General features: G+C 39.4%; 1 protein-coding gene across 4 annotated transcripts in view; it reads left to right on the top strand.

Moving 5' to 3' along the window:
- The window catches only part of LOC126354710 (rap guanine nucleotide exchange factor 4), a 1,235,035-nt gene that overhangs the window by 1,129,376 nt on the left and 88,329 nt on the right, over positions 1–17,330 (top strand). For all 4 annotated transcript variants that reach the window (XM_050004554.1, XM_050004556.1, XM_050004555.1 and 1 more), the window contains one exon: positions 11,324–11,524. In XM_050004554.1, the coding sequence (XP_049860511.1) occupies positions 11,324–11,524 (201 nt within the window). The remainder of the gene's footprint in view (positions 1–11,323; positions 11,525–17,330) is intronic.

Consider the following 17,330-nt stretch of genomic DNA (forward strand, 5'->3'; position numbering starts at 1 on the left):
TGTTAGTTTTTTTTACCAGTAAACCGACTGTTCTTAAAAGAAGAAAAAATTTCTGATTACTTTACAAATGAGTTAATGTTTTAAAAATTCCATGTTAAGCATGTAAAAGAGAAAAAGTTTAGAAAATGTATGAAGTTACATTTAAAGTTCATTGTGGGTCGCTGAGTACTCTCATTATGTGAAACAATGGATTGTGTAATTTCCCATTTGAAGCAAAAGCTAGTTTTTCACACATTTTAGTGTTTACATGTCTAGAACTATGTAATTTTTGCAGACACACTCGGCAGTGTATGTGGATGCTATCTCTGAAATGTGTTGCAAATAGCATTAGTAGTAAAAAAAAGTAACAAGTTAAATCACCATGTCTGATGCAGCAGTTTTACTGCAAAAACAGTGAAAAATGTAGTTCATAAGGGTTGTCAGCAAGTAGTAGTTTTGTACAGGTTTGAAAGTATGTGCTGATTTTGTTTAAAGTCACTAAGTGCTCTCTTTCTGAAGTACTGGAAGAGTACAATCTGGGTATTTGTGTGAGGTAAGTAAACTGCCTCTGGACCTAAATACAGTCACAAACTGTAATACTTGTCTTACTCTGTTAAACCTATAAATAAAATACAAGCCAAAATTTTGCATGAACCCATCGTCATTCCTAATGTGGCACATTATAATCATTTTTCCAGAACCAGACAATGTTTGAATTACTCCTTTCCAGCCATTCCACTCTTGAACACTTCCTCTGTGATAATCATAGACATTTTCTGATGCATAAAGCCTGCCAACCAGGAGTGGCTTGTGAACATACATTCTAGTTGTTCACAAATTTGTAGAATCAAATAAATTTGAGTGTGTGTGAAAATACTGGCATCTGCTGTATAACAATTATGCTTATCAAGAAGTTTATATAATTACAACCACTGCCAATAATAACAGCATTAGTAACAATAGTAAATGCATAAGTTATCTGACAAAAGAAAGAATTGGTTTTGTGGAATTTGGTTTTTTGTACATATCTAAGTACAGAGCTGCTTGTTCTGAGATCCACAAGGACCTAAAGCTAACCACAGCCAGTCCCACATTCAAGTGAATATCAGAGAAACCAGTGATATGGCTTTTCGTGAAACAGATTTCAGGAGCATGAATAAATGTTACAATCTCACAATCGACAGTGATATGCTTTAGGCCCTTATGATTCTCAGTGTCATATGTTATAACTCCTTCAGAAAACCTCATAATAGGTTTAATGCCAGTTCACTTTTAACATGTACTGATGTTCAGTCTAATTTTACTACACTCTATAGCATATCGGAGGAATGTGCCAAGCGAATGGGGATAAAAGTGTGCTGCAGTCTGTTACCATGTGGTGACAGTGACGTGAACTTCTAGATAAGTGGCAAGGGCTAACTGTACACATCATGAACTGTGCACAGTTTATTAAATCTGTATTTATTTGGCCTGTAAGGAAATTATGTCATCTGAGTTGTGCATGCACAAATGCTCCTTAAAACATGCACAACTGAAGGTGTGCTCGCAACTCTGATGCCAAGTTTCAGAGAGTGTAGAGGAGCAGTAGTGCGATGAATTTTAATGCCATGTGTAACATAGATTGCAGTTTCTGTGTTAAGTTTAACAGCATTCAATTAAAAATAACCAATAAATCCACAAGGTGTTGAAAGTTAGGTTGTTCATGTGCCCTTGTGCTCTTACACAGAAGTCGCCACTGCTCCCCAACCAAACTTTCTGGAATAATTTGCACCACACCAAATGTCATCAGATTAATAAACAGTCTGTCCAGTGTGGTGCAAGTGTCTTATTTCTTGCAAGAACTCATCTCTTTTTCCCCTGCTACTTGGTTGTTTTCCATCAGCACATGTTCTTTGTTGGCCTTTTCATATCTAAAGCCCAATTTTCAAAAAGCACACCAAAGGGTTGTTTCAATCATATCAGAAAAATCTTCTACTTCAGTCTTTAATTTTTCTGACACGGCTGCTACTGTTGGAAACTGCTTTTCCACATATATGTCGTGGATTTTTCTTCTTATGACTCCCTGTCTAAACTCGTCAAATACAAACTTCTGTCACTCACTCACATGAAGTTTCTCTACATTACCTAGAAATGCACTTCAGTGTCCTTTCTGTAATACTGATACATTCAGAAGTTCTCTTTATTGGCTCTGGTATGGAACTGCTTGCACCCTGTTCTGTTTTGGCCTCAAAGTAAGCATGTACACTGAACACCATAGATTCTTCACAACATCGTAAATGAAGCATGGTTTCACACAAGTGGAAGGCAATTAATTATGTTATGAACACTGTCTCAAATAAATAAACAATTATGAATGGGCGCATGATTGTTGCCTATCTGATGGGAAGCCGCAATGTAAACACTGCAATGCTGGGCAATTAAGTACAAATACTTTTCAGAGGCCCAGAAACATAGCACACATGAGTGGCACATAGAAACAGAAAAACAAATAAATTAAAAATATTATATTAGTGCTTCATGTAGATTTATGTGAATAAAAACATAACAGCTGTGAAAGCAACAATGGAGCTTACATTTGAGCTTTTCATTTTGTTAATATGTATAACCATTAGGTGAATTGCACCAATCTATGCCCACAGTTATTAGGACAAAACGACTAATTGGAAAGCAATGACAATTTGTGTAGGGTTCTACCTTTAAACTGTGTGAAGGAAATTTATTACCACATATGCCACTCCCTTTTCAACCAAAATGTAATATTCATACACCAAATAAAAGTAGACATATCCACGATTCCAGCAAGGTGTAACACAATGATGTTTGTCATATGATGTGACCAGAATATGAGCTCAAAGTCAGTGGTTAATCATTATGAAATGAACAGTAGGCGGTGGATGAAGTCAACAGTTGATACTCTGAAAAGAAACTTCTTACCTTGGGCAGTTGCCCAGAATAACTGCAGTTCGCAGGGCTCTACCATTACGGTTGACGTCCAATAACCTAAAAGCTCTCTGCATTCTCTCTGATTTCCTATTTTGTAATGCCCTTGCAGGCTTCCAGCAGCCTTAAGCTTCACAATGTACAAGTCGTTACATCGTCAATATGTGACAATCGCCGGCCTATAATTTCAGTAATTTTGTGGCCTGTGTGCAGACATCAGGTTCCAAACATACCAGGGACTTGCCAGACCAACGCTGTGCAGAACAGCTAGTGCATTGTGTTTCGGAGGTTGATCAACAAGCTGTTGATCAGTTGATCATAATGGTTTGGTTCATCAGTGTGACTCAGTAATTTTCAGGTTTTGTGTAATTTACTTCAGTTTTTTCAATATTCAGAACATCTTGGAATTAAAATTAATGTGGTTTTGTTTTTATTTTGTATCTCAGAAATGTGACATGATACAGAAAATAGTTGTCCCACGGAACCAGTATCCCCATTCTATGCAGAAAAAGTTTCAATTTTTGATTTACCATTACAATTAGTACCGGATTTGCAACCCTTCTTTATGTTCTTTTGGCTAATTTCTGTGTATTAACATATTTCTATATAGTGCTCATTCTTGCTTTAAGGTTAAACACAATCAGATAAACCCGTATGCTCATTCTCTTCTGTCAAATGTCGCTGTATTAGATTTCCAGCTTCCAGCGCTATGCACAACTTGCATTAGGCTCTCGCACACCATGTAGAACAGTCCTATGGAGTGTCACAAAATACTGTACCATCCAGAGGCCTAAATTTTACAATATGGTGGAATTACCTTATAATGTGAGTTGTAATAATTTGTAGTCAATTTTGAGACAGTCTGCACAAGTCACCACCTGTAACTGGTGGTATCTATCAGCTCTCCTTGCAAGTAATGCAAGTGATGGGAGAAATTAGCAAACTGAGTACTTTACTATTCGCACATCGTGAACACATAAGTGCGCCCTCGTCATTGGATCATTTTCAGTGTGTACACAACATGTATAAATAGTGTCCTACACATTTTGTTAGTTTTTTTTACCAGTAAACCGACTGTTCTTAAAAGAAGAAAAAATTTCTGATTACTTTACAAATGAGTTAATGTTTTAAAAATTCCATGTTAAGCATGTAAAAGAGAAAAAGTTTAGAAAATGTATGAAGTTACATTTAAAGTTCATTGTGGGTCGCTGAGTACTCTCATTATGTGAAACAATGGATTGTGTAATTTCCCATTTGAAGCAAAAGCTAGTTTTTCACACATTTTAGTGTTTACATGTCTAGAACTATGTAATTTTTGCAGACACACTCGGCAGTGTATGTGGATGCTATCTCTGAAATGTGTTGCAAATAGCATTAGTAGTAAAAAAAAGTAACAAGTTAAATCACCATGTCTGATGCAGCAGTTTTACTGCAAAAACAGTGAAAAATGTAGTTCATAAGGGTTGTCAGCAAGTAGTAGTTTTGTACAGGTTTGAAAGTATGTGCTGATTTTGTTTAAAGTCACTAAGTGCTCTCTTTCTGAAGTACTGGAAGAGTACAATCTGGGTATTTGTGTGAGGTAAGTAAACTGCCTCTGGACCTAAATACAGTCACAAACTGTAATACTTGTCTTACTCTGTTAAACCTTTCACATAAAATTGTACCTCTTAATGAGTAATAATGGTAGTATTTAAAGTTTTTAAATTTGGTCAATAATTATGCAAAATATTGAAAATCAAATATTTCGATGTCCCTGGAATCAGTTAGGCAACATTTCAGTACTGTAGACAAGAGACACTTATTGTTTGTAAATAGTGCTTTTCTCCCTTGCTGTATTTATGAATCTGATTAGAGTCAACAGTGGAGTATAGTTTAAATGTCTTTCATTATGCTGATTACGTTGCTCAGTTAACTTGAAAATCAAGAGGCACACTATCTGTTAGTGATTCAGTTAGTGAATCCCATCTGTCTGAAGACAGGAAACTGAACCACCTTCCTCACAAGTGTGATTCCAGTGTGTCAGCACTGCACTGCCTAGCTCGGTATATATTCTGACAAGACACCTAATACAATCAGTGTTTCAAAACACCTTCTACATCTACATCTACATCTACATCTACATGACTACTCTGCAATTCACATTTAAGTGCTTGGCAGAGGGTTCATCGAACCACAATCATACTATCTCTCTACTATTCCACTCCCGAACAGCGAGCGGGAAAAACGAACACCTAAACCTTTCTGTTCGAGCTCTGATTTCTCTTATTTTATTTTGATGATCATTCCTACCTATGTAGGTTGGGCTCAACAAAATATTTTCGCATTCGGAAGAGAAAGTTGGTGACTGAAATTTCGTAAAAAGGTCTAGCCGCGCCGAAAAACGTCTAGGCTGTAATGACTTCCATCCCAACTCGTGTATCATATCTGCCACACTCTCTCCCCTATAACGCGATAATACAAAACGAGCTGCGCCTTTTTTGTGCCCTTTCGATGTCCTCCGTCAATCCCACCTGGTAAGGATCCCACACCGCGCAGCAATATTCTAACAGAGGACGAACAAGTGTAGTGTAAGCTGTCTCTTTAGTGGACTTGTTGCATCTTCTAAGTGTCCTGCCAATGAAACGCAACCTTTGGCTCGCCTTCCCGACAATATTATCTATGTGGTCCTTCCAACTGAAGTTGTTCGTAATTTTAACACCCAGGTACTTAGTTGAATTGACAGCCTTGAGAATTGTACTATTTATCGAGTAATCGAATTCCAACGGATTTCTTTTGGAACTCATGTGGATCATCTCACACTTTTCGTTATTTAGCGTCAACTGCCACCTGGCACACCATACAGCAATCTTTTCTAAATTGCTTTGCAGCTGATACTGGTCTTCGGATGACCTTACTAGACGGTAAATTACAGCATCATCTGCGAACAGTCTAAGAGAACTGCTCAGATTGTCACCCAGGTCATTTATATAGATCAGGAACAGTAGAGGTCCCAGGACGCTTCCCTGGGCAACACCTGATATCACTTCAGTTTTACTCGATGATTTGCCGTCTATTACTACGAACTGCGACCTTCCTGACAGGAAATCACGATTCCAGTCGCACAACTGAGACGATACCCCATAGCTCCACAGCTTGATTAGAAGTCGCTTGTGAGGAACGGTGTCAAAAGCTTTCCGGAAATCTAGAAATACGGAATCAACTTGAGATCCCCTGTCGATAGCGGCCATTACTTCGTGCGAATAAAGAGCTAGCTGCGTTGCACAAGAGCGATGTTTTCTGAAGCCATGTTGATTACGTGTCAATAGATCGTTCCTTTCGAGGTGATTCATAATGTTTGAATACAGTATATGCTCCAAAACCCTACTGCAAACCGACGTCAATGATATAGGTCTGTAGTTAAATGGATTACTCCTACTACCCTTCTTGAACACTGGTGCGACCTGCACAATTTTCCAATCTGTAGGTACAGATCTATCGCTGAGCGAGCGGTTGTATATGAGTGCTAAGTAGGGAGCTATAGTATCAGCGTAATCTGAAAGGAACCTAAACGGTATACAATCTGGACCTGAAGACTTGCCCGTATCAAGCGATTTGAGTTTCTTTGCAACCCCTAAGGTATCTACTTCTAAGAAACTCATGCTAGCAGATGTTCGTGTTTCAAATTCTGGAATATTCCATTCGTCTTCCCTGGTGAAGGAATTTCGGAAAACTGCGTTCAATAACTCCGCTTTAGCGGCACAGTCGTCGATAACAGTACCATCGGCACTGCGCAGCGAAGGTATTGACTGCGTCTTGCTGCTTGTGTACTTTACATACGACCAGAATTTCTTCGGATTTTCTACCAAATTTCGAGACAATGTTTCGTTGTGGAACCTATTAAAGGCATCTCGCATCGAAGTACGTGCCAAATTTCACGCGTCTGTACATTTTAGCCCATCTTCGGGATTTCGCGTTCTTCGGAACTTCGCATGCTTTTTCCGTTGCCTCTGCAACAGCGTTCGGACCTTTTTTGTGTACCACGGGGGATCCGTTCCATCTCTTACCAATTTATGAGGTATGAATCTCTCAATTGCTGTTGCTACTATATCTTTGAATTTGAGCCACATCTCGTCTACATTCGCATAGTCAGTTCAGAAGGAATGGAAATTGTCTTTTAGGAAGGCTTCTAGTGGCACTTTATCCGCTTTTTTAAATAAAATTATTTTGCGTTTGTTTCTGATGGATTTGGAAGAAATGGTTTTGAGCCTAGCTACAATGACCTTGTGATCACTAATCCCTGTATCAGTCATGATGCTCTCTATCAGCTCTGGATTGTTTGTGGCCAAGAGGTCAAGTGTGTTTTCGCAAACATTTACAATTCGCGTGGGTTCGTGGACTAACTGCTCGAAATAATTTTCGGAGAATGCATTTAGGACAATCTCGGAAGACGTTTTCTGCCTACCACCAGTTTTGAACAAATATTTTTGCCAACATACCGAGGGTAGGTTGAAGTCCCCACCAACTATAACCGTATGAGTGGGGTATTTATTTGTTACGAGACTCAAACTTTCTCTGAACTGTTCCGCAGCTGTATCATCGGAGTCTGGGGGTCGGTAGAAGGAGCCAATTATTAACTTAATTCGGCTGTTAAGTATAACCTCCACCCACACCAATTCGCACAGAGTATCTACTTCGACTTCACTACAAGATAAACCACTACTGACAGACACAAACACTCCACCACCAATTCTGCCTAATCTATCTTTCCTGAACACCGTCTGAGACTTCGTAAAAATTTCTGCAGAACTTATTTCAGGCTTTAGCCAGCTTTCTGTACCTATAACGATATCAGCTTCTGTGCTTTCTATGAAGCTCAGGGACTTTTCCAGCGCAACTACAACAATTTACAACTATAATTCCGACTGTTCCTTGATCCAAGCACGTCCTGTAATTGCCCAGCACCCTTTGACATTGCAGCCCATCCCGCACTTTCCCGAGGCCTTCTAACCTAAAAAACCGCCCAGTCCATGCCACACAGCCTCCGCTACCCGTGTAGCCGCCAGCTGAGTGTAGTGAACTCCTGACCTATTCAGCGGAACCCGAAACCACACCACCCTATGGCGCAAGTCAAGGAATCTGCAGCCAATACGGTCGCAAAACCGTCTGAGCCTCTGATTCAGACCCTCCACCCGGCTCTGCACCAAAGGTCCGCAGTCGGTTCTGTCAACGATGCTGCAGATGGTGAGCTCTGCCTTCATCTCGTAAGAAAGACCGGCAGCCTTCACCAAATCAGATAGCCGCTGGAATCCAGAGAGAATTTCCTCAGATCCAAAGCGACACACGTCATTAGTGCCGACATGTGCCACCACCTGCAGCTGGCTGCACCCTGTGCTCTTCATGGCATCCGGAAGGACCCTTCCCACATCAGGAATGACTCCTCCCGGAATGCACACGGAGTGCACACTGGATTTCTTCCCCTCCTTAGCCGCCGTATCCCTAAGGGGCCCCATTACGCGCCTAACATTGGAGCTCCCAACCACCAGTAAGCCCACCCTCTGCGATTGCCCGGACCTTGAAGGCTGAGAATGATTCTCTGAAACAGGACAGGCAGCTGCATCTGGCTCAACCAGAGACAGTGCCTGAAACCGGTTTGTCAGATGCACCGGGGAGGCTTTCTGATCAGCCTCCGGGGACGCTTTTCGCTGCCTGCCACGCCTTGGAACGACCTTGCAAATGTTCATTCAGGATCTGTCTGAATTCTAGGCAGAGCAATTACCTGAAAGAGTGTTCAGTTATGAAACCATCTTGGCACAAATTCTTGAATACTCTTTATGAGTATGGGATCATTGCAAAATTGAAGTTACCGAAGAAGGAAAATTCAGAGAAAAGACGTGTAATTCAAGATGATTTCTGTAGTTGGCACTTGTGTTTCAGAGATAATTGGTGAAATCCACTGAAAAACAAGAAATACATCTCTTTAGAGTGCTTGATACCAAATAAAAGATGTTTATTTTCCTTTGATGAAAAGTGTGTGTCTATACGGCGGAAAAGCTGTACAGATGAATAACTAAAAAATTTTGAAGAATCTGCTCCATTGCATGGTGTATGCGACAAGTCGTTTGTTGTTGCCACGCAAACATGGATGGTGTAGAATGCACAGCATACCCAATTCAGATCATAACCAATGAGATGAATAAACAAAGGATTATAAACTTAGATGATCATCTAAGCATGAAGAAGTTACTGGCTAGATTAAATCAGTAATAGCTCATAGCTACTCAGCATTAAAATTGTTTAACCATATTACAGCAGTTTTGAACATTTCATGTGCAATTGAAACCAATTTTTTACTTATACAGTAAATGTCTGTCCCTAACAGAAGGCAAAGGAACACTGAAAACGGCCAACTTCCATTTGATAACATGCTCAGAAGAAAACCAAAACTGAGCTGTGAAAGTAATGGTGAGGTTATTTATGATTCACATATTGTGATAATTATCAGAGAAATGGTCACAGGCCAATATTATCTATCATTAAAGGATAAATTTCTCAAGTGTGGTTTTTTAGCCAAAGAAGTTTTCACTTTCTCCATAACATATGGCAGACCTGCAAACTGCTCAAAAGTTTTGTTTGCTGTATATAAAGGCATTAAGTTCAATCACAGATCATACTCTCGAGCTATAGCTTCTTTGCACTGCTTTCTGTTTTTGGACCTGAAGAAATGTATCAATGGATGGACATGTACTACAGGAAGAACATAGCATCTCATCTTGGATGGAGAATCATCAGTAGACATAGAAGTAACTTGAATGTGGTCCATGGAAGGTGTTGGTACCCTTGCTGTTCACGTTGTATATTAATAGTAATCTAAGACTTTTCACAGAAAATGCAGTTCTCTGCAATGAAGTATGAGTACTGTCTAAGAAAATATTTTGACGTATCTAAATAATATTTCATAGTTGGGCACAGACTGTCAAGTTGCTTTTAGTGTTCAAAATTAAGATTCTGCACATAAAAAAATGAAAAAAGTAATATTCTATGACTACAGAATCAGTGACTCGCAGTTGGAGTCTAACAACTTCTGCAAATGCCTGGGAGTAACAATTTGTAGAAATATGAAATGTAATGATCACGTAAGGCTCAGTCATTGGTAAAAGCAAGTGGCAGGCTTAGTGCATTGGTAGAATGCTACAGGCTTACTGCATTCGTAGAATACTACAGAAATGCAACCAACCATCAAAGGAGATTGCTTATAAATCACTTGCACAATGTATCCTAGAATATTGCCCAGTTGTGTGGGACTCTTGGCAAATAGGACTAATGGGGGTACGTCGAACATATCCAGAAAAGGGCATTATGAATGGTCACAGGATTGTTTGACCCATGGGACCGTGCTGCGGAGATGCTCAAGAAATTGAACTGGCAAACACATGAAGATTGTCACTAACTTCCAGCTGACTCGCATTGTGTTCATGCCTACACATCAGCTGGTGACAGAGCTTTCCAGACAGTATCCTTTAATGTCAAATTACTTTTGTAGTGTATCATTATGCCAAACTGTGCTTCTTAATGTTTCAAGAACCAACTTTAAATGATGACTCTGGGAATAGACTGCAACCCCCTATGTAACGCTCCTATAGGATCGTGAGGACAAGACGAGATTTTTTACAGCATGCACGGAGACATTTAAACAGTCAGTATTTCGACACCTCATACGTGAATAGAATGGGAAGAAGTCCTAACAGACGGTATAGTGGAAAGTACCCTCTGTCATGCACTTCACAGTAATTGGCAGAGTATGTATGGAGATGTGAAGACAAATTAAATAATGTGTAGGAATAAAGTATTATTTTCTAGAACTTGTGAATGAGAGATTCAAACAAGTAGACACATACTAAAGGATTTACGTGGAGCAGAAAGATGACAATGTTGCAAAGAAAAAAAGATTTTCATTTAAATGTGATTTATTTTTCAATTTTGCAACATTATTTTCCCTAAGTTCCAAGTATGGTATATTAGATAACACTCCACTCTTATGTACATCGTCTCAAATAAAATAAGGTTTTTGAATGAAACAGTATTAAATACTACATAATACAATTCATATTGTTTTGTGGATGTGAGAATCAGTGGCATTCTTTTTGTGCTATATGAACAACCTCCATTACGTTGATCAATTAACACTGGTTCATTTCTTCTTCCCTTTGTTGGCAAAGTAAGGTATATTTCTGTGATGTTTTTATTTGTGGGGTAATAGCATGTATAGCTCTTACGTTGCACAGTATGTTATGATGCACTTCTATCAGATTAACAACATCTAAAGATTGAAAACAAGTTTGGTTCCCTAGTCCCCCACCAACCCACCCTCCCTTCTTCCTTTGACTAATAAGATTGAGAAGCTTACTATTTCTTATGGTGGTTGCAGGTACACTGTGATGGCGGGTACTCCACAGAAAATGCTGGAGCACCTGCTCGAGACGCGTCTAGATGGACGTGGCTGTGGAGGAACAGTAGGTGGCCGGGATGTCGCACCTCATCCGTCAAGTGACCCTTTCCTGGAAGACTTCCTGCTGACTCACATTGTGTTCATGCCTACACATCAGCTGGTGACAGAGCTTTCCAGACAATATCCTTTAATGCCAGATTACTTTTGTAGTCTATCATTATGTCAAACTGGATGAAAGAATTGAATATGTATCACACTGTCATTGAGTCAACATGCTTAAAGTCAACTAGTTCAGGTTTTTCTTGATGCTATGGGACATGGAACAAAGTACCAGTTTGGAGAGAAGCAGTATTAATATGTGCAATTTTTTTTATAGATTTTATAAGTTTTGTAAAATCTTCAGCACAATGTATGGGATGTTTTAATGAAAGGTGTTGTATTATGAAACATCACAATTTATTTGTACAGCAAATACAGAAAACAGTATTGTGAGCACTACAGGTAAATGTGCAGTCAGAGAGTGTCCTGGCAATTCAAAGTCCAAATACTTCTCTTAGTACATGTCTCTTCACTGTATCTGTCAAATAACGTCTGGTCTGAATCACACCACTGTCAAGTGAATCACTGGAGAACAGCCAGTCATACCCAGTGCACTGTCTTATATAAAACTCACTGTATGGCCTCGTTGCCTTAAGGTTGTGACTCATTGGCTCACTGCTTGTGTGTCCATCATCCCCACCACCACCCATGATGAAACATAGCCGACTCCCCACTTAATTCAGTGGTCAAAATAGAATCCCTCCGTATTCAGTTTGGAAGAAGGAATGAAACAGCAAAGTTTGTGCCACTTCCATAGTGGAGAGGAGACTACCACAGAAAATGACAGAGGATAAATCACTCTTCCGAAATTGTTTCACCATGAACATTCTTTGTTTCAGTCAGCACTGAGATAAGCAATAGCAGAATAGAAAATGGACTAAATCTGCTTGACAGTGGGAATCAGATAAATCATAATGAACGTCTGAGAGGTTCTACAGAGAACATGTGGAATAACTTGCTCTCCTTACAGTTGTAGTTTCCCGTAGGTAACTGGAGTCAACAGAGGGTACCTATTAATTGGAAAAAAACACAGGTCATGCCCATTTTCAAGTAGGATCATCAGACAGATGATCTACGAATCAGTTTTACAAGCCTATATTCTTGTCAATAGTCTGCTGTAGAATTACGGAACGTATTTTTTGTTCGTGTATGCTGGTGTACAAGACTTACAGGCAAAAGTAACTTTTTCATGATTTGCGATTTCCAAGAAACATATCTTGACGAAACTTGGACTATGAGATGAATAGAAATAACACTTTTATTCAAAGATAATAATTACACTAAAGTCATCACGACTAATGATATTATAAAAGGCAGGACAGCATTCTTAATAGTGTGTGTCATCACCACAGACAACATGCTCTGAAACATGCTCTGAAACATGCTCTGAAACATGCTCACACACTGGCCATAAGGTTGGTAAGGAGTTCCTGTGGTAGAGCCTTCAATTTCTCCACTAGCGAGATTGACAGCTGTTGGATTGTCATTGATGCATGTTGATGTGCTGCAACACCTCTCTCCAAGGCATCAGATTTGTGCTTCATATGATTTAAGTCACGCAATTGGGCAGGCCAATCCATTTGCCAAATATCCTCTCCTTCCAAGAGGTCCTCCACCAGCACTGTTCAAGGTGGTCACTCATTGTCATCCATAAAAATGAAGTCATGGCCAAATGCCCCTGAAAAGACACGCACATGCAATGTTATGCCTCCCCACCCTACAAAACCTAGGTCACCAAAACAATCATGTTCAACAATGCTCCTGAGTGTATTACATGTTCCAACCCCTCTCCGTATGAGGATATGTCCAGCACTGTTGAACATGATCATTTTGCTGCTCCAAGTGTTATAGTGAGGGGAGACATAACATTGCATGGGCGCACAGACCTCAGAATCTTTAAATGCGGTATACTCACTGGTTAACTTTATTGTAACAGTGTACTCCTTCCCCATGAGCATCTTCTCAGGGATGGATTCTGCCATCACTTTATTTTTTTGCTGATGATACTGCTGTCTGTAGAACAAGACAGTAGCAAAATGCGGGAACATGTGCAGAGGACTAAATTGATCAGTGCAGAGAATAAATAAATGTAATGTACTACAGTTCATTTACACTACAGATGTAACTGTGAAAAGATATAAGACCTAACATCACAGCTGGATGACATTACTAATACCTGTAGGTGACACTGAGTATTGGAAAACTACAAAGGGGACTGCATACAGGTCAGGTAATAACTAGGCATATAAGTCACTGCACATGTTAATGAAAATTCTGAAGGGTGCAAGCAAACGTACAAAGGAGAAAGCCTTTTTGTCCCATATTTGACTCCAATTGGAGTATGCTCCAAGGGTATGTTGTGCCCAGCAAGATACCTGACAAAGCAGATACCAGGAGTAAAATGGAGAGTGGCAAGATCTATAATGAGAGATTACAGTTGCCAGAAAAACGGTAGCTCATACAATCATTAAAACTTTTAGTGTACGTAGTTGGTTGGTTGGTTCTTTCTTTCCTTTCTTTCACAGGAACCATACTGGCATTTACGTGAAGCAATTTAGGGAAATCACAGAAAACCTGAATCAGGATGACTGGAAGTGGGATTGAGCCATCGTCGTGTGAAATGAGAGTCCAGTGTGCTAACCACTACACCACCTTTCTCAGTGTACCAGTTTGATAGCAGTGGTGGTGAGGAAGATTTGTGTATACCAGAAAGATAGGCAAATGGGAAATGAAAGTGGAGTATTTGTTGCAGTAGACAAAAAATCAAATCAACTGAGATAGAAATTGAAACTGCATGTGAGATTGTTTGGGCAAGACTCAGTATCAAGGGTGGGCATAAAATGATAATTTGATCCTCGTATGACCCACCAAACTCTTCCTCTGATGTAACTGAAAACTTCAGAGAAAACATCAGTTCACTTGTATGTAAGTTCCCCAATCATATTATAATCATTGGGGGAGGCTTAAATCATCCAACAATTTAATTAGGAAAATTACAATTTTGTTAGTGGTGAGCGTGATAAGCCATCCTGTGAAACTTTACTATATGCCTTCTCTGAAAACCACCTATATCAGATAGTTGGAAATCCCACTTTTGATGAAAGTATATTGGATCCAATGGCAACAAATAGACCTAACCTCTTTGAGGATGTCCACATTGAAACTGATGTCAGTGACCATGACATGGTTGTGGCAACAGTGAATACCAAAGTACAAAGGACAACTAAAACAAGCAGAAAGATAAATATATTCAAGAAACTAGATTTAAAAAATCAGTAGTGTCTCATCTCAGTGAGGCACTTGAAAATTTCAGTACAGGGCAGTAGCATGTAGAGGAACTCTGGTTCAGGTTGAAAAGAATAGTTGGCAAAGCACTGGATAGATATGTACCCAGTAGAACAGTTCGTAATGGGAGGGAACCTCCATGATATACAGCCACTGTTAAAAAAAAGTCTAGATAAACTGAGATTACTGCATAATAGATGAAAAACAAAACATATGGCTATAGATTGAGAGATGCTGAATGAAATGTGTTTGGCTGCCAAGAGAGCAATGCATGATGCCTTCAATGACTACCATAGCAGAATATTATCAAGTGATCTTTCACAAAATCCAACGAAATTCTGGTTGTATGTAAAGGCTGTTAGTGGTGCCAAACTAGGTGTCCACTCCCTAGGGAATGACACAGGAACTGAAATTGAGGGTAGCAAAGCAAAACTTGAAATGCTTAGCCCCATTTTCAAATCTTCCTTTGCAAAGGAAAACCTAGGAGAATTGCCCCAATTTATTCATTATACAACTTAAAAGTTGAATGAAATAAGTATTAGTGTGAATGATGATGAGAAACAGCTGAAATTGTTGAAATTAAACAATTCTCCATGTCCCAATAGAATCTGTGTCAGATTCTGTACTAAATTTGTGGTTGAGTTAGCCTCTTCTCACTATAATCTATCATAGATCCCTAAACAAATAACCATGCCCGGGTCATGGAAAAGGCACAAGTCATACCCCTCTACAAGAAGGGCAGTAGAAGTGATCCACAAAACTACCATCCAATATCCTTGACATCGATTTGTTGTAGAATCTTAGAACATATTCTGAGCTCAAACGTAATGATGTATCTTGAACAAAATTACCTCAGTGCCAACAAATGTGGATTTCTAAAACATTGGTCATATAAAATACAACTCCCACTTTTCTCACATGACATACTGAAAGCATTGGATCAGGACAGCCAGGTACAAGCAGTGTTTCTTAATTTCCATAAAGTGTTTGACTCAGTACTGCACCTATGCTTATTGTCAAAAGTACAATCATATGAAGTATCAAGTGAAATATGTGACCAGAGTGAGGACTTTTTTGTAAGGAGGACACAGCATGTTATCTTGGATGGAGAGTCATTTTCAGATGTAGAAGTTACTTTGGGTGTGCCCTTGGGAAGTGTGTTGGGACCCTTGCTGTTCATGTTGTATATTAATGAACTTGCAGACAACATTAATAGTAAAATCAGGCTTTTTGCAGATGATGCAATTCTCTATAATGAAATACTATCTGAGAGAAGTTGCATAAATATTCCATCAGATCTTGTTAGGATTTCAACATGGTGCAGGGATTGCTTATTTACTCTAAATATTCAGAAATGTAAAACTGTGCACTTGGCAAAATGAAAAAAACATGGTATCCTATGACAATAATATCAGTGAGTCACTGTTGGAATCAGCCACCTCATATAAATACCTCGTGTAACACTTCGTTGGGAAATGAAATGGAATGATCATGAAGGTTCAGTTGTTGGCAAAGCAGGTGGTTGATTTCATTTTATTGGCAGAATACTGTGGAAGTGAAATCAGTCTGCTAAAGAGATTGCTTACAAATCAATCATGTGACCCATCAAGAATATTATTGCTTAAGTATGTGGAACTTGTACCAAATTGGAATAATTGGAGATATTGAACATATACAGAGGAGGACAGCACAATTGTTCACAGGTTTGTTTAATCCAGGGAAGAGTGTCACAGAGATACTGAAGGAACTGAAATGGCAGAAAGATGTAAACTATCCCGAGAAAGTCTATTAACAAAGTTTAAAGTACCGGCTTTAAATGATTACTCTAGGGATATATTACAACCCCCTACATTTTGCTCACACAGAGATCATGATGATAAGATTAGAATAATTACTGCACACACAGTGGCATTCATTCAATCATTCGTTCTTCCTGTGCTCCATATGTGAATGGAATAGGGAAAACCCTAATAATTGGTACAATAGGGCATACCTTTTACATGCACCTCATGGTGATTTGCAGAGTATACATGTAGGTTGTGGTGGTGGTGGTGGTGGTGGTGGTGGTGGTGGTGGTGGTAGTGGTGGTGGTGGTGGTCATATCCTAGTGTGGTTAGCCATCATGTTTGATGGGTGACTGACAAGAAACACCTTGAGTGTGAGGTTGCAAAAGTATTCAACACCCACATACTGTCTATCATGCAACCACAGTATTGGCTGTTGATGGCAACAGGGGGCAGGACCTGGAGGTATCCAATGGACAGCACAGCACAAGGCTACAGAGTAAAGTTGAACTGCTTAGTTGATGAGTAACTCACAGCAGTAATACATTGCTAGAGGTGTTGATACAAAGCAGAACAGTGGCAATGATCAGAACAACAAAAACTGCAATATTTCAAACAATGGTTGCCAAAGTTAACATTTCACCAGAAAAGAAACCAAGGAATTTTTCAGAGTGACAGATGAAATATTAGTGTTTCTACAAGGTGAATCAGTGCAATGCATGGTGCCATGCATGCTCAACTGTGCAGACAATGTACATGAGGAAAACAATGATGACAATACACACTTAACAAGTGAAAGTGATATTGAAACGGGTGTC

The sequence above is a fragment of the Schistocerca gregaria genome, chromosome 3 (assembly GCF_023897955.1).
Source record: "Schistocerca gregaria isolate iqSchGreg1 chromosome 3, iqSchGreg1.2, whole genome shotgun sequence".
Lineage (NCBI taxonomy): Eukaryota > Metazoa > Arthropoda > Insecta > Orthoptera > Acrididae > Schistocerca > Schistocerca gregaria.